The following is a 24,653-nucleotide window of genomic DNA, read 5'->3' on the forward strand; positions in this document are numbered from 1 at the left end:
TTTCAATTGTTGTATTCTTATCCAAATTAAAAAAACAAACAACTTTTTTTAAAAAAAAAAATTTAATTCTCAAAATTTGACTTGATTTTTCAAATCATTAACTTAATTTTCAAAAATAAAACTGTTACTAAACGGGGATCTGAGTTTTTTAAAAGATTTTTTTTATCATAGCCAATTTTTTTGACAAAAATTTTGTTATTATTTTATATTTAAAATATAAAATAGATGTTTTTTTAAAACAAGTAAAATAGATACTTCATTTATATAATTTTTAAATAAAACGTTAAACATATTTTTCTTTTCCAAAATAAGTTAGTTAAAATAAATTTGATTGAAGATGTCTATAAATTAGATTACTTTATTAGTGGGGATCATCATATCTAAATGGATTGCAATTGGATAAAGAAAAAAAAACAATTAAATGAATATAAGTTCATAGCAATTAGATACAAATAAATTAAAATAATGAAAATCGAGTCAAACAAATTAGATAATCTAAGAGACCATGGAAAGAAAGAAGATGCACATTTTTTAAAAACGAATGAGATTGAATTTAAAAATAAGAATTACGAAATTATGATTAAAAGAATCAAATCAATTTCTATATGCTATTCACTTGAAGTTCTAACCTCTCTCACTATATACTTCTATTCTCTAAAAAATTCTTTTATATTAAAAGTAAACCTATAATGATAAAATTGTTATCATCAATCGATCAAAATCCATTTTGCTCTCTGATTGATATTGTCTCAAGAAAAATTTGTCACGGCCTTAAAACAATGTTTATTTGAGGTACGTATTTTGCTTCTTATTTTGTTGAATAATTTCACTTCCTTTGAAAATTTGTCTTCCTCCTCACTTCGGAAATGAACAAATGACTAATTAAGTTGTGAAACACTTTGTACAATTTATTTAGCAATTATTTTTCATTCAAATATTCTATTTGTTTTTTTTTTATATGGAATAATATCTTGAAAGCAAACCTTTTCCTTCATAAACTTCCTTGAAACAATTCAGTGGTAAAAATAAATCTTTTAAATAAATGTTGCGTTAAATTTTGATAACTCAAATTTATTGATATATTGATAAAACATTGGTCGAACAAACATTTAAGTAAATAAAAAATGATCGAATTTATTTAAATCAATAAATAAGTTTTATATTTTCATAATTTCACTTATGATAGCTAATGGATGATATTTGTATGCATTCGTAATATTTGAATAAAATATAAAAAAAATCGATTAGTCTCTGACATTAATATTGAATGGTTCAATTCGTAAATATATTAATAGATATATGGACATTTCGACATAATTTTACTGTAGTATAAAAAAAACAAAATTTAAAATTGACAGTTATTAATACTAAATCAAAACGAATCCAAACAATCTACAAATACAATTTGATAACAAGGGGAAAACACGATTTTTTATGTCCAAGTTTCTTTGGTTTATCTTGTAACCATTTCGGTTTCGTCAGGTAATTATCTTTTTTTTTTTTTTCAAAAAAATAAGTCTATAAACACGACCTTCACTTTTAAATTTATTTATTTGTTATCTAAATTTCATCAATGATTTAAAAAACTAAGTCAAATTTTGAGAACTAAAAAAGGTAGATTTCAAAAAGTTGTTTTTGTTTTTAGAATTTGGCTAAGAACTCAACAATTGTATCTAAGAAAGATTCATCTGTAAAAAAATGTGGATGAAATATGTTTAATTTTAAAAAACAAAAACAAAAAACAAAATGTCTACCATATGATCCTTTTGTTTTTTTGTTTTTGTTTTTTGAAAACGAAATCTATTTCCTCTCTATTTTTTACAACAATTTGCATATTTCTTAAGTACAATTGTTGAATTATTAACTAAATTCCAAAAATAAATATACAAGTTTTTAAAAACTACTTTTTTTTTTTAATTTTTAAATTTTGACTTGATTTTTTGATCCTTTGATAACACGTAGATAACGGATGAATAAATTTGAAGATGAAAATAATGTTTATATGAATTTTCAAAAAAAAAAATCCAAAATGGTTTTCGAGTTTGATATTTATTTGGTGCTCAAATTTTACTATTCTACACTTTTACCTATGAGCAATCCATTTTGATCTTTAACACTAACTTCCAATTAATTAAATAAAAATATTATGAAGTGAAACTCTATAGTTAGTTTTTTTAATACAAAGTGGGAGATTGAACTTTTCAATTGTACAAAGGTTATGCCAATAGCATTGAATCAAATTTAGTTAAATTTTAATTGTGATGGAAAGTCATAACTAATTAATATGAAAATAAATATGAACATTAAAGATCAAAAGTATATATTTAGGGAAAGAAAATCAAGCTTTAAGTGAAAATTTTGAAATTTAAGACATTTTTTAAAATTTAAGGAGAAAATTAAAACTAGAGATATTTTTCAAAATAAATGTGGGATTTCGACATAAAAGGCCTTAAAATAGGAGTTATATTATACTAATATCTTGAATATTTCATTTTTTTTTAAAAAAAAAAAAAAAAAAAAAAAAAAAAAAAAAAAAAAAAATTGAATTTTGTTTTTCCACCAATATCAGTAGCTATTTACAACTTAGGTCTTGATCCCACATACAAATAAATTGTAAATATCTGAGGTCTAAGTTTTTTACACTAATAAATATTTGTATTTAGTTAACTAGAAAGTTAGTGTTAAAGATCAAAGTGGGTTGCTCATAGGTAAAAGTGTAAATTATTAAATTTTGAGTACCAAATAAATACTAAACTTGAAAACCATTTTGGATTTTTTTTTTTTTTTTTTTTTTTAAAATTAAGCATATAGACATTATTTCTATATTCAAATTTATTTATTTGTTTTCTACTTTTTACCATGAGATTAAAAAATCAAGCCAAATTTTGAAAATTAAAAAAAAGTAGTTTTTAAATATTTGTGTGTTTATTTTTAGAATTTAGCTAAGAATTCAACAATAGTACTTAAGAAATTGAGAGGAAATAGATTTCATTTTCAAAAACAAGAAACAAAAAATGAAAGCCTCGTTTGGTAACTATTTTGGTTTTTTAAAAATTAAGTCTATTTCATCTACATTTCCTTAACCCGTTGGCTCCAAAACCGGTGGAAGTTCCTCACGTCGACCCCAAACGTGAAGCACTTCGAAATGCCATTTACACTTTGATTCCTTAGCAAGTTCGGGAACATTGTGAGAAGGGGGAACGGCGAAGTTCACTTTCCAGAAAATGGCAGAAATTGATTCCAATGTCACAGAGAACATGATGTCTCGCGATCTGGAAATATCTCTGGAGATGGATACTAAACCCCTCTGTAGATGAGTGGAGAAGAGAAAGGAGAACTCTAATCTTTCTTAAATACAATAGTTGAGTCATTAGTCAAATTCTAAAGATAAAAACAACTTTTTGAAATTTATTTTTTTTAGTTCTCAAAATTTTACTTGGTTTTTTGAACCATGGATAAAATTTAGATAACAAAAGAATCAATTTGAAAATGAAAATAGTATTTATAGGCCTAATTTTCGGAAAAAACAAATAATAATTACTAGACGGAACCGAAATGGTTACAAAATAAACCAAAGAAACTTGGACATAAAAAAACTGTGTTTTCCCCTTGTTATCAAATTGTATTTATAGTTTGTTTGGTTTCGTTTTGATTTAGTGTTAATAACTGTCAATTTTAAATTTTGTTTTCTTATAGTACAGTAAAATTATGTCGAAATATCCATATATATCTATGAATATAATTACGAATTGAACTATTCCATATTAATGTTAGAGATTAATTGATGTTTTTGATATTTTATTCAAATATTACGAAAACATACAAATATCATCCATTAGCTATCATAAATGAAATTATGAAAATATAAAATTTATTTATTGATTTAAATAAATTCGATCATTTTTTAAATGTTTGTCAATACTAATGTTTTATCAATATATATCCATAAAATTGACTTATCGTAGCATTCATATTCTAACTCTTTCCTTAAAATTAAAGTTTAAAATGTTGACGTAAGATGTTAGTCTTAACAAATGTATCATTATAGTCTTTTCATTACTTACACTACTAACATTTCATTGTTTCTCTGTTATATTTCAAAATTTATATACAATGTATCAAATGTTAGAATCCCTTAATATCGAAAAAAATATGGACATGTCTGCTAAAAGTTAATAACTCCCAAACCACACAACTCCAACTTTTTCCATAAACCTTCACCACACTTGGTTAATTCATAATATTTCTTTGCACTTTTTTAAAAATTAAGCGTTTGTTTGTTTTTAATTTTTTTTTTTAAAAAAAAGTATGGATTCCTAGTCTTGTTTGAAAAAAATGTAAGGATTTCCAATCTCATTCATTTATTAAAGTTGAATGATTATGAATGTATTTGGATTACATCTTCAAGTGTTTAACTGAAAAATAAGTCATTTTGAAATAAATTGAAATGTTTGGCAACCACTCAAAATAGTTTTTTAAATATATTTTAATCTATTTTTATTAAAAATATTTAAATAAGAATATAAATTTAATTAAAAACTTTTTTTTTTCTGAAGCCAATCCAAACCAACTATTATCTCAGGCATGATACTTGAACTAAGAAATATATAGGTAAAAGTCTTGCTTTATTTTGACTTCTTTCTCGTATAGAATTCATAACACTTATTTTCTTTTTTAAATAAATATTTTAATTTGACAAAGAAAAAAGTATTTCGTGCATACTATAGTACGTTGGCATGTTCCTACTTGGGCCTAATCAGAAATATATTCAATATATACAAATAAATGAGAGATATATTATATCATCAGCTAAATATATAACTAGTAACCACGATTATCTCTTCAAAATTTGAAAATAAAATGCAGATGTTAAGATTTCATAAATTAAAATTAAATAATTTTAAACTGAGAAAAAAATAGGGTTTTATTTCATATAAAACTTGAGTTAAATTAACTTGTTAAGGTATTATATATTTTACCTACAAGATAAATGAACAAAACCTGTAACCTCACATATTCTTTGAATAAAAATGAGAGTGAAAAATTAAACCAACAATCTCAAATGAACAAGTTGATGCTTTTCACCAACTTAAAAAAAACTAAACCAATCCAAAATTCAAAACACATATTCTCAATCAAAATGTACGATAATATTCGAATCTATCACCCCTATAAATATTTAAATTGAAAAACATTGAAATATTAATTGAATACTTACTTTTAGTACAACAAGTATAATATAGAAAATTGAACTTTCGATGTTTATGGACAAGATATTAATTCGTAAGCTATGCTCGTGATATTATTAAAAAAAATTGAATTTAGTTTTTTCAAATAGTAAATTTGTCTGTAAGCTAAAATTTAAATTTAATTACAAAATCAATTCTTCAATTTCAAGAATGGGTCTCTTTAGTTTCCAACTTTCATAATTACAGCTTTTAAATTTTTTAAAACCCACAAGTCTGATAGACATAAGTCGGGAGTCTAAATTAAAATTTTAATTTTTTTTAACTAATCAAAGATTTATTAGATACATAATTGAATCTTCAAGAAATTGAAAGTTTATATATCTATTAAATATTGTTACAAATTTAAGACTAAATAGACACAAACTTTAAAATTTAAGAACATACTTTGTAATTTAACCTAAAATTTAGAATAATGGTAATGTATAGCACTTTTAGAACTGATAATTAAATATATAACAATATTTTTTAAAGGATTATAAATATAACAAAATCTATTTGTTACGAAATTGACAATTAAAGAATACAAAAAGGAACGTAGAGATAAAGAAGATCAACACATAGATATACATGGTTCACTAACAGTATATTAGCTACGTCCACGGACAGAGAAAGAACAGTATTATTAGGGAAAATATTTTTAGAAAATCACATCAAACAGCGTAGAGAGTTTATATAGCACACTACTCTAAACCCTAGAGTCATAATCGTAAATAACTACAAATAAATAAATATGCTCAATACGAATTCTGAATAGGTTTTGGGGGCGTACTTGGTTGTTCGAAGCGCCAAACAAACAAATTCAAGACATTCCAACATTATTAATGATATAGCGCTTATCACTAATAGATTCTAAAATCTAGATCTAAAGTTTGTTGTATTTGCAAATTCTTTTGCATTGTGTACTAATATTTTGATGTGATCGCTATATTTACAATTGTTTTTAGAATTTAGGCTAAATTATAAAAAATGCCCCTGAACTTTTCATTTTATCTCAAAATTTTTTTTGAAGTTTCAAACGTTTCAAAAATACCTCGAAACTTCCAAAATGAGTTAAAAAATACCATTACCGCTAGTTTTGGATGGAAATCGTTAAATTTTTTTTAAAAAAATACTCACGAGCTTTAAAATTTTTTTTAAAATACCCTTAAACTTTAATTAAAAAAATTAAAAATATCCTTCATGTTATATGAACAAAAGTTATCAATACCGTTTTACCTCTCTATTTTTCATCTTTTTCTCTCCTCCCTTTTCATTACACTCTTACTCCCATTATTATTAACTATTTGACACTTGTTTATCTAAAATAAATAAATAAAATTGCACACATTCATTACACTATATGAACTATAATAAGAATAAATATAATAAATAAAGGACCAAATAATTTTAAGTCTTGCATATTTAACAAAATTGTACAATAGTAGTTGTGTGTGTTAATAGTCAAATAGTTATTTTATTTGACTATTTATCATTTTTGGTATTTTAAGAGGAAATTTTGATTTTGGAATTTTGTGAAATTTTGTAAGATTATGTGGGATTTTATATTAAATTTTGGTTTTTATTTTAGTTGTTGGGAACATTGATATAAGCTAAGAATTGAAAAATTAAGAGAAATATGAGAATGTCTATATTTAAAAGTAAGTATATCTATATAATTTGTTTTAAAATTAATTCTTTTTTAATTTATTTTTTAAAAAAATAAATTGATCACCATATTAATGTTACCCGCATCTTTTAAAATTTTAGAAGCATTTTTCTTAAAGTTGAGGGATATTTTTTATAATTTAACATAAAATTTAATATACTTAGGTGTACCGGTGCCAGAGGTCCATCAAGCTTCCCTTCCCATACGTAAGTCGGTCGATCAGTAGGAGTAGCCACGTGGCACGTGGGTCGGTTCGGGTATTTCGAAATTATGAGATCCTTTCCTGGTTGGTTGACACGTTGACTTGAACGCCCCGTTTCCGTGGGCGGAGGACTTATGATATTTTTATCAATTTACCAACGTGCCCCAAAGAAACAGCGTGGCCGAAAATAATATATCAAAACTATGGACCCCATGACAAAATTACTTAATTTTATAGGGAAATGGAGGAAAATCTTTTTGTGCCATTTGGCTGCAAATTGTAGAGAGGAAAATGAGGAGTTTCAGTTCGTGTGGAAGAATTAATAAAATAATAATAATGATAATAAGTCTTGGTTTTGCATTTATTGCAAAGAAAAGTGTAAAATAAATATTAAATGCGATTGCGTAGTTGGTAAAACAATCAGCGGTTTTGACTGGATCAAGTGGAGCATGCGGACATAATATGCTTAACGCCAACCAATTGAGCTTTTTATATTTTATTTAATAATACTTATAATGGAAAATCTTCCAGATAAATAGAATAAATTTCATGTTATTTAAATTATGTTAGAAAAATGACGTATATGACTTAAAATAAGAAGTCCAATGAAAAATTAGTACTTTTTCTAAAGTGGCCTTATATTTATATCATCATATAGGTAAAACTATCACTTTAATTCTAAATGTATTATTATTCTAAATGTATTATTATATTTTGGACTCATAGAATATTAAGTATCAAGTATCTGGTATCGAGTATCGAGTTTCTAGTATCTAATATCTAGATCAAGAAAACTTATGAATCGCGCACTCAGATTAGATAGGTTATAGAGTCGATTTATTCTTTTTACAGGATGCTGACATGAGTAGAAAGCCATATTTTCTTTTAAATTTGAACCTCTAAAAAGAAGTCATCCATACAAGAACCCCAAACAATGTTTATATCAATGGGCTTTATAAATTATTATAAATATAATTTATATTGTTATTAATTTGATAAAATACACCACTGTCTTTTATGTAAAGGGAACAAAGTAAAATAACCCACAAGTATATTCATTATTTTATATATATCTCCTAAGTTGAGACAAATTGTCCCCATCTATTTCTCCACTCGAATCAATTATGTTGATTTCGAGCTCAATCAGAAATTGAACCAAAGTTTTTTTTTTTTTTTTTAATCATTGCAAATGAATAATTGAACCAAAGTCCAATTAGGAGATCCTAATAATATGGTTTCTTCTTGATTTTGGAGAAGTAATAGCATGAACCAATAAGTCTCCGGACCCTATTGTTAAGAATAGTTAATTACTGATAGGACAATGCTTTGACCGATTGAACTACAATCCCAGGAAAATTAGGTGTACAGCTTAAACTTCTCAGAAGCAACCTTTCGCGCAGCAGCTCTGTTTAATTTTCTTATATACACTTTTTATGAAAAAAAAAAAGACAATGAAATGAGGTTGTTACGACTGTATGATGAAGAATGCAATTGAGATGAAGACATGATACTGTTATGATAGTCAACAAAGATGAAAAGAAGTCGATTCCTAGATGGAGAGATAAAGAATATAGAAAATTCAAATTGTCAAAGATGAAACATAAAGTAGACTAACTTTGTCATCTACTATTGTAGAGTTTTAAATTTAATATTTGAAAAAGAAAATATTTTTCGATTCTAAAATTAGTTTATGGTTAATTTATAATTATACCTATTTAAGGAGCACTATCGAGCATTTTAATAATTTTTCAAATTACACAATTTTTTAGTTTGTTTTATCCATTCATCATGTAAGGGGAACACAACCAATATATATAGAGATATTAAAATTGATCACAAATTATAGAAACACGACAATATAATTTTCCTCCAAAGTTTGAGGAAGAGAGGGTATTTTCGATTGGTATCTACCTCGACTTTGTAATGGAATTTCGACACATACATACAAAAGTTTTCAAAGTCAAACTTATTCCGTTGGTCTTTCAATAAATAAATAAAATAAAATAGAACTTTTTAAATTGAAGTGAAAGTGAGAAAACGAGAAAATATTGATTGAGGCTAAGAAAGACTCCTCTCTTTGAGGGCATGGAAAAAAAATCAAGGCAAAGAAGCGATTCGATGGGCATAGACTTTTCTATGGGTTGTCCACTAGGTAAAGCACACGTGTACATCAACGCTATCTTTTTATATTAAGAAATTTAGAATAATAATAAACTTTAAGACGTTAGAAAATAGTTTTCATCCCCTAAATTTTAGTAGAATAACCATTTGTAATAATTTAGTTTATCCACTTTTAATTTTGTAGTAATTTAATCTATGAATTTTGATAAATAGTAATTTATTCACTACAGTTTAAAATTCGTGACAATTTAAACTCTAGCATGAAAATATTTCCTCAAAATCAAGTGTCAAGTTTTATTAGGCATTGACTTTGTTTTTATAATTTATATAAAAAAAATATATTAAAATATTATTTTAATCCTATATGTTGAAAGTTGTTCAATTTTAGTATGTATATTTTCAATTGTCTAATTTTAGTCATTGTACTTAAAAAAAATCTTAAATTTAGTTCGTTATGCTAGTTTATTGCTTTTTTTTTTCCCTTTGTTATCTATCATAATTTTACTATAAATTTTAGAAACATATTCACATATTATATTTCCTGAATAAAAATTATTATTATTATATAAACAATTTTCGTAAAAATTAACTTCGAGATACTAAATTCAAGATTTATTAAAAGTACAGAGGCTAAAATGGAACAATTAAAATTATAAAGACTAAAATTAAATAAACTTCAAAGTATGAAGACCAGAATGATATTTTAATCTAAGAAGTATAATTCTCTATTAGTTTTATCGATCTGCGATATGTGTAACAAATTTCTTTAAATCTTAATAACATTTTTCACAATAAGAACTAAATCATTATACGTCATGAAGTAAGGGACTAAATTTTTGTTTATTACAAATTTAAAAGTAAAACGACTAAATTCTTACCACTAAGGTTTATGGATTAAATTCTTACGTTTATGAAAGTTAACGACGAAAAGGATAATTAGTTTATATAGGTATTTTTCACATTTTGTAAATCAACTGTTAGTAAAAAGGGTAACTTGTTGAATATGATAAAGCTACCTAAGAAATGTGCAATTAACTCTAACTTTGGAGACGTGTGCTTGAGGTGTAAGCATTCTAATGCTGTTCTAATGGTTTCATGCTTGCTTCTAAGTAATCACGTGTAATTCGATTAAGCAATCTAATCACAATTAATGAAAGGTCTAAGAGCTGATTAATTTTGATAACTAACTTCATTTACTTATCCTTTTTAGACTTAATTACCGACTTAGTCAGATTTCTGTCCATCATTTAAACCATTAAAATCAATAAGAGAAGTGCAAATTTGATGGGGAGAAAATCCATCATTATAATCGATAAGAGATTAAATTATAAGTTTAGTCTCTAAGATATTTTATTAATTGTGATTAGATTTGGAGTCCTTAAACCATGTTCCTTTTAGTTACTTCAGAGCTAGATAAATCTGGTCCTTAACTTTTAAAAATTTATTGACTATGGAAAATTTTAATAGAAGTTTAATAGATAGATTGGATGCTTTAAACTCAAAATGTTTAGGTGAAGAAATGTGTATAATTGTTATATCTTGTTGAACAATATGGAATGATATAAATAATTTTAGAGTTGGCAAGCCAATTCCGAATCATACTTTGAGGAGTAGGTAGATTTTGAATTATTTTGAGGAATTTCAATCAAAACAAGATGCTAGATCGATATTTTCTCCCTTTCAAGTGCTTCCATCTTCCTATCATAAGAAATGGTGGTCTTGTCCCCTTCGACTCTCTGTCAAATTAAACACCGATGCATCTTGATCAAATAGTTCTTATACTATCGGTCTCAGTGCAATTCTGAGAGATTCAAATGACTTTTTAATTGCAGCAGAATCTTACGCTATCAATATTGCACTTGAAGCTCTCCTTTAAGAGATTTTTGCAATTCGTGGAGGAATCTATTTTGCCTTGTCGTTCCCAATCTCTAATTTGATTGTAGAATTTGATATTCTTCAAGCAATAAATCTCCTATATGGAAAGTCTTCCATAGTGAAAGAAGATTTTTGCTAGATTGAAGATATTAAAGATATGATGGAACAATTTGAATACCATTTGTTTGTCTTGTGCTCACGATTGTGTAATACTGTGGCTGATAACCTAGCAAAATTAGCAAGAAATGTTGATTGTAGAATTACTTGGTTGCCCCCATTCCTTGATGGGTTATATAATCAGATTAATTTAGATAATTGTAATGATTTAGCCCACGTGGCATTTTAATAATTTAATTAGGCTTTTCCAGTTTTAAAAACGACGTAGTAGGATCTTAAATATTCAAACTTGCATAGAATAGATTCTTGAGTTTTTGAATTTGGTTTCTAATAGGTCATTGGTTTATTTGATCTACTAGGTTCAGACATAAATTTAATTTTATATCTAATAAATAAATAAATTTTTAATTTTTTAAAAAAATATAACAAAGATCAAATAGACATGAAATTGAAAATTCATAATCTATTAAATACTTCTAAAATTTATGAGTTAAATAGACTCAAATCGAAGTAAAAGATTTGTTCAATATTTTAAACTAATTAGACTAAACTTGTAAATAATTTAATATTTAAATAAGTATTAATAATTTATAAAATTAGAAAGCATTTTGAGTGGAAATGAGAATTTTTACTAACTAATATAATAAAACAACACACCTTTAAAAGTGTCATCATTTAGAACTTTATAAAAATGGTTTAACTCTATACTTTTCCCCTAACAAAATATTACGTAAACTTGTAATATACGCGGAGTTAAAAGTAATAAAAAGACATCTATTCAAATCATAAAATTATTTATAGAGTGATAGAAATCAATTGAACCACGTTTCTCTTAAATAATTACTTATTCTCATTGAGCTTATGCCAACAACCAAAAACAGGAAGTGAAACCAAAAGCTTTTGTTATTTCACTCCAAACCGCTCTAAGTCATTGTTATTTTTTAAAACAAATAAAATATTTGTAAGAAACACTTTTTAGAAAGAAAAAAACTAAGAATATTATAAAACGCTTATGTAAAGTCAAGAATAATATTACAAAATTTGAAAGAATAATATATTTTAAGAATAAAAGGAAAAGGTAGAGGGTACTTTATATATATATAAATATAATTTGAACTAAATTGATATACATTTTAGCATATAAAAATAAAGGGGACTTTTGGGACAATGAATTAATTATTATAGTCCTAAATTATTTAATTAGGTCATGATAGTTTGTGTTTGAGTATAATAATATGTGTCTGAGGTGTAAACTATTTTAGTTTGAGAAGAAAATAGTAAACATTGTAGCAAATAATAAAAAAATGATGAATGTAAAATAGTAAAAGCTATAGTGAATAGTAAATACTGTAACAAATTGGGATTTTGAAATAATGTTGATCATAGCTAATTAGACGTTTTGAAATAATTTTTAGGTGGTTATTATAATTTGATGATAACCCTTATCCCAAACGTCTCAAATATTTTTAAATACAAAACTATTTGAAAGTTTACAAATATAATAATTCAGATGAAACCCGAATTATTGGTATGTATAAAACACAATATAAAATTTCACTAGTTATATCAAAAAATAAAACGAAAAAGACGTGACAATTTCTAAAATACATATTAAATTGATGCTATCCAGTGGAAAATAGCTTGGCAATATAGATTAGCAGCTTATGTCTCTGTGACTAGTTTATATTATAAATTTCCATATTTTATAAATAAAGATATAAATGTAACAGTATCATAGCGTGACTTACATATACATTCTCTACCCTAAATTTTAAGGTTGTGTTTATTTAGGCTTGTTTGTTAATAATTTCATTTTTTTTTTTTTTGAAATCAAGTCTATTTCATCCATATTTCTTATAATAATTTGTATATTTCTTAAGTACAATGGTTGAATTTTTAGTCAAATTCAAAAAATAAAGCCAATTTTTGGAAAACTATTTTTTTAATTTTCAAAATTTGGCTGGATTTTTTGAACTATTGGTGAAAAGTAGATAGAAGGCATTTGGAGGTGAAAATAGCATCCATAGACTTAATTTTTAAAAAACAAAATAACTACCAAACAATATCTTAATCTTTTGTCTTTAAATCACATGACTATTAAGTTTCTAAAAATTTATAATTATGTAACGAATTTATAAATTTTTAATCTTGTGTTTAATTAATTTATAACATATTAAAAAAGTTTAAAGATTAACTAACCTATTAAATAACAAAATTTCAATTTATTTAATAGGTATGTAAATTGTTTTAATAAGGTTAAATAAGTAAAATACTTATTTAAGATAAAATTGTAAATTTAGAGGTTATTAGAGACAAAATTGAAAAGGAGATAAACTTTATGGTCTAGAGTTGAAATTTAACCAAAAGTTAAGATAAATTCCATACATATATCACATGACCGCACGGAAGCAACACAAAAAAAAAAAAAAAAAAAAAAAAAAAAAAAAAACAACTTTAAACTTAAAAAAGAAAAAAGAAAATAAAAAATAAATAAAAAAGAGAATAAATTTGAAGTTAATGGAAAATGTAGGGATGTGGTTGAGGCTCACGAAAAGAGTGGTGTACCGTTGTTGCATGTGTGCCACGTCTGTGGTGTGGGCCCGAGAAATCCGGCCATTCAAACCGCTCTTCGAAATCTCTCACGGTGGCATTGACTCAGTCCTACCGTAAGCTCACCTCTTCCTACGGCGACGCGTAAATCTATGACCCCTTCCCTCCTTTTCAGTGCTACCAAAGAACAAAACTCCTTTTATTATTTTTTTCATTAAATTTTTATTAGTACTATTTTTTTTTCCTCTTCTCTTCTCTTCTTTTCATTTTTTGTTTTCAAATTCAAACCACACGTTTTTTACCGCTAAAATATTAGTAAATTCACTTATATTCGTTTTGACATAAATAACAACCAAGAAAATATCAATTTTGATCCTAAATTATATCGATTTAGATTTTAAATTTTTAATTTTATAAATTTGACCTTAGTTTATTGTAATTTTAATCATTGATTCAATTTTAACTAATTTACCTATTAATTTTAACAAATAAAAAAGTATAATTTTTCATAAATTTATCAAATTAAACAACTGAACTAAATAATATTTTCAAAATTCATAAATATTTATTTTTTTTAAAAAAAGTAGTTTAAATGTTGTTTTTACTTTTTTTTTTTTTTAATTTGATTTCAGTTCATTAAATGCATAAGATAATTTTTTTTAATATACGTGGAGTGAGAACTTAATGTTGAACTACTTTTAAAAAAATTTAAGATTAAAATTGCAACATTAGTTTAAATTTATAATTAAAATCGATTGGAATTGAAGATTTAAATTTAAAATTGATACAACCTCACAAAATTGGTTTAAAATCGATTTTTTTCCTTTTAAAAAATATCCTTTCTTATTTATCCTGATATTCAAATTTATTTTCCAAAAAAAAAAAATAATAAATTAATTTTAATTAATTATTTCCCCTTAGTTGCCTAACAAACCAAAGACCCAAAAATTGCAACAGAATCCTCCCCTGTTTTTCCCATTCCTTGTCGACTCGTCGTTTTCTCCTTTAAACGCTCCTTAAGCTGTCCCCCCCTTTTCCTTTTCCTTTTTCCTTTCATTTCCATTTCCCCTTCTATTCTTCCTTCCTTCTTCTTCTCCTTCTTCTTCTTCGTCTTCCACCAGGTACTCTCTCGTTCTAGAATCTCATCTCTCGAAGACTTCTTCTATTTATCTTCACTTTTGTTGGTCTTACTTTTTGATTCATTCGCCATATGGTTGTAATTATTGCTCCAATTATCATAATCGCTATCTGAAATTTTCGCCGATTTTTTTCGGTTTCACTTGGCGTAGCTTGTTCTTGGAAATAATAAGATCTGTGTTATTGCATCATTTTTGCGGCTTCTCTCTCTTTATTGTATAGTCTGAAATCGGAGATTTGTGGTTGTGGATATAATTGCAGGTTCCCGTCAACTTGGGCAGTTGAGCACCTCCACGGGCATGCGAGGAACGGCTTATTCCTTCCACTTCTGTAACCATAGCTACTAGATATTGTTTGTTAGTTTTCTTTTTCCTTTCTTCCATTTTGACCGAAGAGATTGGAGCTGGGCATTTTCAGAGCCTACACGATATGGGCTATCTGAATTCAGTCTTATCTTGCTCGAGCCAGATTCATGCTGCCGAGGAGGCACCTGTAAGCGGCGGAGGATTAAGGTAGATTCGTTGTTTCATGTTCGTAAATCTGTCTGGTGGATTCATAGATGGTTAGATTGATTAATATATTATTCTGTGGATTTGTGGTTTTGTTTCAATTTCGATGTTGAAAGAACAGAATCTTTTTAAAGTTTGGCCGTGCTTTCTGAGTAATATTATTCCTTATTGTGTGATCGATTGGGTTTGTAATTTATCGATGTTTATTTAAAGTGCCTTTAATTTGAGATTCCTTGATGATTATCTTCGTCTCTGAAACTTATGCGTAGTCCCTTCGTCAATTCAAGTATGCGATTGACTGGCAAGGATAATGTTGATTTGAAGTACCCCTGGCTCCGGTTGAAGGAATAAATCTCAATTTCAGGACGGTGGAGGTTGAAGTTTTTTCTGATGGTTTTATTGTTCATAACGAAGTTGATTGTGCTGATAGATGGTTTTGCTTGTAGGGCGTTATTGGATTGTTGCTTTTCTCTACATATCTAAGAATTTGATTGTTTCTTCTTTCTGATTAATTTTCATTATGAGCTGTTAGAAGTATACTGAAAATATCTTTTTACTTGATGCAGTCAGAATGGAAAGTTCAGCTACGGATATGCTAGCTCTCCAGGGAAGAGATCTTCGATGGAAGATTTTTATGAGACACGAATTGATGGTGTGGAAGGAGAAATAGTTGGTCTATTTGGTGTTTTCGATGGTACGGCAAATTTCTGCTCGCTCATCAATGTTTATATCTAATATGTATTGCAGCTTCGGTGGTTTCTGGTGATATACAGCTATGTCGTGATGTGTATTAAATCTATCACTTGAGGCTGCTCTTATATCTGGTAATTTCAAGGAAAAACTCTAAATTTTGCCCTTTTGTGGTCTCAGGTCATGGTGGAGCACGAGCTGCGGAGTATGTTAAGCACAATCTTTTTAGTAATTTGATCAGCCATCCAAAGTTCATTTCAGATACCAAATCCGCTATAGGTATGCGCCTTATTTTTCTCTTACTTTAATCCTAAGCTTCTTTCATTTGCTTGCCTAATCAAATGTTTGTTTTATCTCTAATCAAATGACTTCTTGCGCAGCTGATGCATACAACCACACAGACACAGAATTTCTGAAGTCGGAAAATAACCAAAACAGAGATGCTGGATCAACTGCTTCCACTGCCATCCTAGTTGGGGACCGCTTACTTGTTGCAAATGTGGGCGATTCTAGAGCAGTTATTTGCCGGGGTGGCACTGGTGAGAATTTCCATTCATTTCCATGTTTTCCTGAGGGTTTCCTGACCCTCTCCTCTTTTAAAGTTCGGTTGATCATAGTTTGTAAACTAGTTGGTGCAAATTTTATGACTCAATGTTCCTTTTTAATTCATATTTTGGTAGACCTGTTCAGTTATTGGAATTTTCTCTTTTAAGCAATGTGATCCAATTTTTTATTCTTTAAAACGTTGGAATGAATTTGGCATAGGTGTTATAAGTTAAAGAAAAGAATTATTGCGTTGCAGTTTTAGTATAGATGCAATACCAGATCTGATTGCTTCAATGATACGTTTACATGCGGATTAGAGGCTATCCTTATTCTTTCCGAGTAATAATGGGAACATTGAACATGTTTGAACTTTGAAGGAGGAAAGTCCCTTGATCATTCTCCCTGCCTCACTCTCTGGCAATGGAAGCAAACACTCTTCTCTTCCATGGGAGTGTTCTTAAAGTTGATAAAAACAAATTGTTGTTTTTAATATATCAAAGATAGGTCCCCTTCCTGCCGTCTTCATTACCTTAACCAATAATACAGTTGATAATACATTGCTGACGTGTTTCTGCAACTTCCTCCCTTTTTCTTTTCTGTTGCAATTTTTGGATTAGTATACGATAATTTTTTAACTTTCCATGTATATAGAAATTGAAGTAGACTATTTTACATATATGGTACTATCATATGACACTTCTTATCTCAATCCCGGTCTAGGTTTTGTTGAACTCGAACAATTAAATGCTTGTAACTCTTTTAATCTTTTCCCTCAGTTTTAATTATTTGATCCTAATATCATTTATTTTGTATAGCCATTGCTGTCTCTCGAGATCATAAGCCTGACCAAACTGATGAGCGACGACGGATTGAGGATGCAGGAGGATTTGTGATGTGGGCTGGTGAGGTTATCTTATCCTCTAGCATAACTTTTAAATAACGACACTCATCACATTATAATCATTAGAAGCTCAATAAACAGGAACTTGGAGAGTTGGAGGTGTTCTTGCTGTTTCACGTGCATTTGGTGATAGGTTGTTAAAGCAATATGTTGTTGCTGACCCTGAAATTCAGGTACATTTCAAGTTGTCCTAATTCCTCAATATGTAGAGTAAATTGGTTTGACTATTCATAAAGTGACTGTTGCTTAATTACATTATATGATGAAAAGAAAGAAATTGATATCGGGCAATTACTGCAGTAGCTGTGCCGACATTGCAATTTTGAATTAGTTGGTTTTTTATTGACCCAGAGAATATACACCAAAACTAAGTTGTATTACATGCATCATGTACGACGTGCATGTTCATGGATGGGGGGGTGCATGGACATGGGGTACATCCGCATCTTACGTGAGAACTGTATCTTGTTTAATGAAAATGCAGTTCTATTCTGTTGTTTTAGATGGAACTTTTTTCTTCAGGTATATATATACAAATATAACGGAGGACATTAACAATCCTACACAATATTCCAAACAAAACATTTGGGTTGTACTTAAAATTTGCTTTAGTTTATTTAGAGCAGAGTTCGCTCAGTTATGACCCCTTTCACATTACATTTTCTTTCACGTCCATTTCTGTAGTTTGAGAAAAACAGATACGCTGAGATATAGAAGAAGACTAAATATTAATCTTCCATACAAATATGGCACTGATGGGAGGCTCAAATTTTTAAATGATAAAAACTTGTGCAATTTCTGAGGTCTTGTTTGAAAGAGTCCAATTGTTGTTCCTGGTTGATTCGGACTCCAAATCTTTTTTCCGACTTGCAACTTGTATTGGTATTTTATAAATCTTCTATTGTGGGAAGGTGGTCGTATCTCTAAATCTAATATTCTGATTCATTAGGGTCCCGAGTCTAAATTGTTTATATTCCATGAATTGACTTACAGGAGGAAAAGATTGATAGCTCTCTCGAGTTTCTTATACTTGCCAGTGATGGACTGTGGGATGTCGTCTCTAATGAGGTTTGCTAGTCCATTCATTTCATCCAGAGTCAATTTACAACTCTCATTTTTTACGTCAAATTGCAAGTGTTAGAGAACATCCACGATTCCTTGTGGTCTGGATGGTCGGAGCCTCATATTGAACCGTGAAGTTGACCAAATGTTCTATTCATTCCTCCTTCAGGAAGCTGTTGCTATGACTAAACCAATTCAGGACCCCGAAGAGGCGGCGAAGAGGTTGATGCAAGAAGCATATCAGAGAGGCAGTGCAGATAACATTACTTGCGTCGTCGTTCGTTTCTTGGCAAATCAAGGAAGTCCCTCTCGTGGAACATCTGGGTAAGACAAACTGTTTTTCCTAGCTTTTCGCCCTCTGGTTCTGACTCGTCCAAAAGTCTCGACTGAACTGCAGTAACATTCGGTGGTTCATAGTCATAGGAAATTCCAGTAACATTGATGATTGTACTTATAAAAAAAAAAAAGAAATAGTAGACATAACGAGAAGTTGTCAGGTTGGTTTTTTGTGCAATACGGTGTCTGAGTTGCTGCCTACATAGTCTTTAGCTTCCTGCCTGGAGGTTGTAGAAATGTGCATTGGTTTAATTTGTAAAGAGTCTTTAATGGAATTGTTATTGTTTGTGTTGTCTTCAACCCTTCCTAAGGTGATTGGCTTTTTCTCCTTTTGGTTAGGTGTGATTTTTTTCCTTTTTTTCCCCTTCTAATAGTATAACCTGGGAATACAGTGTATCAACTTCTTCTGGTTGAGGGAATTTTATCCCACGAATTTTAAGGAAGGTACTGATATCTTTACTCGTTGAGTTGAGTTTGCTTTGTACAAGTTATTATCTTTATTAGTATGGTTGCTGTTATTATTGTTATGTTTTTCTTTACAACTTTGGTTGGTCACCTAGAAGAATATAATTGGACTTCAAGTTTTTAAGAATATGTGCATATGGTCCATATTGTTATAGATTGAACATTTTAGTTTCGAATTTTTAAGAATAGGGTTAAAGGATGCCGAGTTCCCTTGCGTCGACTTGGACTTGGACTAAAACTGGATGGCCCTCTCCATAATGTTGTGACAAACCCCATAGGCACCTTGCAAGCTCCCTTAAAGGGTCGATATGGCCTAACAAGGCAGCGCTAGCAGAAAGGACCACACCGTTTAAATCCTTATCGTTCTTTGAGCCACCGCTGCTGTTGAACTGTCTGACAGCGAGTGAGTATAGTGTTTTGCCGCCTTTGCTTCTTGGCGCGTGGGAGCCAATCACCGCCTTTGCTTCTTGACGCATGGGAGCCAATCGCCGCCTTTGCCATTGAAGTTCTAGACAGTAAAATAAAACATAAAAAGGGGAAGGAAAAAAAAGAACCATTCAAAGACTCAAAACAGAAAAGCGGGGAAATTTTCAATTCCCTTTTAATCCTATTACCATGCCAAGAATGTAACTTTCAGTTCCCTTTTAATCAACGTTGCCGGCGTCAATGCACTGTTCGAGGAACCGGCGGGCAGATTCCAACCAATTTTTGGCAAAGAGAAGAGAAGTAATAAGAATAAGATGGAGAGGGTGGAGAGAGAACAAAATAGAAGATGGGGATCATAAAAACTAAAAAAATTTCTTTCCTAACTCATCTAGTCACATCATCCATTTAGACAGTTTTTGATAGTTATATTAGTAGATAGATTTTTTAACTTATTATTGAATAATCGAGGACTAAAATAGTCATTTTAAAATATTAGAAATCAAATGGACACATTCTTAGAAACTGAGGGACCAAAAAGACTTAAAATTTTCATATATGCTGTGACAAAATTGTTATGATCGTTACATTTGAGGGTTTTTTTTTTTTTTTTTTCTGTCCAATTTAGTTCATGTTTTGTGAACATTTTCAATTGGATCTTCATTGGTGAATTTTTAAATTGGTTGATAAAAAACTTAGTGAAAATGGTGATTGAAAAATAAAATTAAAAAAAGAAAAAAAGAAAAAAAGACATCCATTTTGGTTTGGAATTTAAATGGAAATAAAACTCTTCATTCATAATTTATAAACTTACACCTGAGAATTGAGATGATATTCAATGAGTTGATAGAAATGAGATGATGTTGAGTGGGTTTATAGAAATTCATTTTAGAGAAAAAAGAAAAAAAAAAGTTTTGTCCACCAAAGAGATTAGTGAGAAGAAGGAAATTGTTTATAAATGGATGATAAGTAAGAAAAGAAAAGTACTTTTGACAAGGAAGCGAGAAGGAATCAGATGTACAATACGGGGAGATGGTTAAAAACAAAAGCATTTTGTTTGAAAGTGCTTTTACAAAATATACAAAATTCCGATTTCGATTTCAAAATTTTAATTCTACGAATATATCCATAAATAGATAGATATATAAATAAAACATGGATATTGATGTAAATAAAAAGTTAATAAAATTTATCTAACTCAATAGTTAAGTTGTTTTTACATTCAAGCTAAGTTATAGATTTTATTATGAATGCAAATCTCCATATTGAACGTAATAGATACACAATTTTATGTTTTATGCAAACTTATCAAATATATCAATTAATTTTATTATCAATTATATCGTCCAAAAACATTTTAATATATAGATATTAGCAAAAGAGAAAGACATTAGTTTGAGATAAAATATTCTCTAGAAGGAGAGGTTTGCAAGGGAAAAAAAGTATTTTCGAAAAGAAGGTTGAGAAGGGATCATAAATCAATTTATTTTAGAAATTGTTAAATTGATTGTTCCAAAGATTTTTCTACGATATTTCAGATAGATATTTAATATTATTGTGTGTTTCACATAAATTCAGTTTTTAAAATCTAATATATTATTGAATTTTTTAATATCCTACGAATGTGAGACTTTTATGTCTGGCAAATGACTAGTAAAAATATAACTTAACTAATTAATGAATCAATATCAATTACACATTATTATTAATTTTAATTGATTATTATATATAAATATATTAATTAGATTCAATAAACTTATACTAATATCTTTACCATTAATACTTATGTTATCTTAACTATTTAATATAAATTATTATTAGGATGATTATCAATATTCGAATTAATTTATAATAATTGAATTTTTTTTTAGTAATTATTTTAAATTAATTAATTACGTTTAATAAAGATTTAAAATAAAAGTATTCATATATTTTTATTTTTATTAATTAAATAATGCTGAATTTATTTAATGACCACAATAATTATCTCTATTTAGCGTAACAAGAATGAATTTCTTGATTGTGGTGCCCCTTCTTTCCATGGTTCCTTCCTTCATTTGTCTGTGCTCCATCTCTACCAATGATGAAATCAAAATGAGGTTTGTTAAGGAATTATTTAATTTTACTTTCTATATACAAAATTGGTAAATTAAACACATATATTTAACGACATTAATTATCATGCATATCCTAACACTAACCTCAATTATCAAAGATATTTAAAATCCAATCATTCAAATCTAATATATTTAATATGTATATGCGTGAAACAATGTCTGCAGTCTAAATGGATGGTAAAGATATAAATAATTTTTAGATTTTTCTTTTTGATTTCAAATCATTTTCAAATCTGTATTTGTAAAAAGTAAGCTCATGTGAGATTTTCTTTTTTCTTTTCCCTTTTCGTGAAAGATACATTTTAGCCTCTAGGTTTTTAATCTACTTTTTATTTAGTTCTTAAGTTTTGATTTTGCATTTTAATCTTTAAGTTTCAAAATATTGTAATTTTATCATTTCGTGCTAGGTTTTATAATTTACACTTTTAACTTTAATTTTTCATGAATGAAGTGGACTTTAGAATTAATTTTAGTAGCGATGTTAGTGAAATTTAAACCATACTTTTTTAAATAACCATTTGGTTTTTTGTTTTTGAAGATTAAAATCTTATAATCATTACTTTCACAGATTCATTGTTAAATTCATTTTTTTAGAATTTGATTAAAAATTCAAGTGTTTTTAAAAATCATGATATAAAATTTAGAGAAAAAAAAAAAGCAAAAATTTCAAAACCTTAACACTAAAAGCAAAACCATTAACATAAAGTCGAAATGATTATCAAATGAATCTAAAAAATTAGAAAGAAAGGAGAACTCAGAAGGAGAAAAATGCAATGTCTCGACAAGGCAGATTTGCCCTTACGCACGACGAGCGAACCGAAAGCATTTTTTTCATCACCGTCCTCCACTTCTTGTTCAGTAATATTTTCAAAAGGAAAAATGTCACATATTAAAAAAAGTCAAACTATCTATAAATAGTAAAAAAATACGAATATATTAATGAGTTTTTATCAACATCTATTAATGATGGACTTCTATCAACTTCTATAAAAGAATACTAAAATTCTGTATAAATAGTTTATTTTCAAATTTTCAAAATTTATATAAAGAATTAAAAAAAAAAAAGAATAAGAAGTAGGGGAAGAAAGAGGGAAAAAAAACATCTCCTCAGAAAATAGAGAGAGAGGTAAGATGGTTGATGGGTTGAGGGCCTGAGGCCAATGGAAGAAGCTCTTAGGCTTTTAAAGCTGCAAAAGTTGATAATTATTTAATATTTAAATTAAAAAAATGATGTAATAAACTTCATTTTAGTGGGTAGATAGGGGATTTATTAATTTAATTTTCTTCAACGTGCTGGCCAAGGCATATTGTTTAATTGGATAAAATCTGAAGTCGTCTGACAACCGATTGGGATGAGCTGGTCATTGTCTTTCAACAATATAAATAAATACAATAAATATATAATAATAATAATAATAGTAATTATTTTATTTTAAAAGTATAAAAGGACAGAAGGAATCCACTTTTGGGTGGAAATGAAAATATTGAAAGATCTCGTTCATATTTGGTAGGTGGCCTTACTTTCGTTATCGGATCGACCCGACCCGTCCCGACTTAATCCTAAAAAGACTCGGTTGGGTCGACCCAACTTTTAATACTTAAGTTTGGTTATGGTCCAATCTTTGAGTTTGGTTCATTAGATCAAAATTTGGGCCGAGTCTGGATTGTAATTGGGTCAGCCCATTGAACACTAGTTATTTAACAATTTTTCATATAGAGGTAAATAATTATCTTTAGATCATCATTTTCAAAAATCTCTTTTCTTTTGTAATTTTCGTAGACAGATTTACTTTAAAAAAAAAAAAAAAAAATTCGTGCATAATTTTTTTTTGGTATAATAATTATTTTTTTTATTTTCGTTTTTTCTCATTGAATTAATGATGGAAAGAGAAACTGCATTTACGACGGAGAGAAAAAATGCATTTAATATGATTTTTTAACGTTTTCAAATGGAGAAGAAAAAATTTGAATTTTTTTCCTTTATTTAATTTAATTGGAGAGAGAAAATGCATGTAATGATTTTTTATTTTCTGTTTTCGTTGGTTTCTTGTATTTTTTTTTTTTTTTTTGGATTCATGGTCATTTAAAATATACCTCAGAACATTTTGTTAAGTATTTGAAAATATTCTAACAAATATATGAAATATACTCCAGTATATAAATTAGAGATTGATTCAGTTCTTAACATAAATCCCCATTTTGTTTTCTATGTTGATATTTTATATTATGTGATTGATTCATGTTTGTTCACTTGTACATGTAATATATTCCATTATTTATTTGGAGACATTCAAAAAAAATAATGAACTATACTGGTAAATATATTTTATATCTACTCAAATATTCATGGTTATTTTTAAATATACCTTGAACTCAAATACTTTTTGATATGTATGTCAATATATTTTATTGTTTATTTGTTGTATATATCCCAAGTATTATGATATATATGCACTTCTAATTAGGTATCGATATTTTGTTGCTTTGTTGCTTTGTTGTGTATGTCTCTATTTCGAACATCATTTTAGATGTTTGCAAATATTCAAACCAATGTATGAAATATACTAATAAAATGGTAAACATTTTATAATATACCAACGTATTTTTAAATATACTAGTAAAATGATTTTTTTTATTATATATATATACCATAGTTTAGATTCATGGTTATTTTTAAATATATGTTAGAACATTTGCCTTAGATCTTT

At 27.8% G+C, this 24,653-nt stretch overlaps 1 protein-coding gene and 1 long non-coding RNA gene across 3 annotated transcripts; one reads left to right on the plus strand and one right to left on the minus strand.

The window, feature by feature from the left end:
• Nucleotides 1-14,689: 14,689 nt before the first annotated feature.
• On the plus strand, nucleotides 14,690-19,407 carry LOC120086384 (putative protein phosphatase 2C 59). Of its 2 annotated transcripts, none has more exons than XM_039043004.2 (9): nucleotides 14,690-14,880; nucleotides 15,158-15,408; nucleotides 15,972-16,099; nucleotides 16,276-16,374; nucleotides 16,476-16,634; nucleotides 17,457-17,543; nucleotides 17,624-17,715; nucleotides 18,536-18,610; nucleotides 18,774-19,407. In XM_039043004.2, the coding sequence occupies exons 2-9, from the start codon at nucleotides 15,326-15,328 to the stop codon at nucleotides 18,930-18,932; spliced, it is 882 nt and encodes a 293-aa protein (XP_038898932.1). In that variant the 5' UTR covers nucleotides 14,690-14,880; nucleotides 15,158-15,325; the 3' UTR covers nucleotides 18,933-19,407. The 2 variants fall into 2 exon arrangements, with proteins under 2 accessions (XP_038898932.1, XP_090173411.1); XM_090317285.1 differs by having other exon boundaries at nucleotides 14,879-14,975.
• Nucleotides 19,408-19,522: 115 nt separating this feature from the next.
• On the minus strand, nucleotides 19,523-23,098 carry LOC120086385 (uncharacterized). The gene is made up of 2 exons (XR_005484193.2): nucleotides 20,020-23,098; nucleotides 19,523-19,913 (listed from the first exon to the last, which is right to left on the minus strand). It is a non-coding gene; the product is annotated as an uncharacterized LOC120086385 (long non-coding RNA).
• Nucleotides 23,099-24,653: the final 1,555 nt, after the last annotated feature.

Source organism: Benincasa hispida, chromosome 9 (assembly GCF_027475165.1).
Source record: "Benincasa hispida cultivar pf3 chromosome 9, pf3_genome.v1.1, whole genome shotgun sequence".
Taxonomy (NCBI): domain Eukaryota; kingdom Viridiplantae; phylum Streptophyta; class Magnoliopsida; order Cucurbitales; family Cucurbitaceae; genus Benincasa; species Benincasa hispida.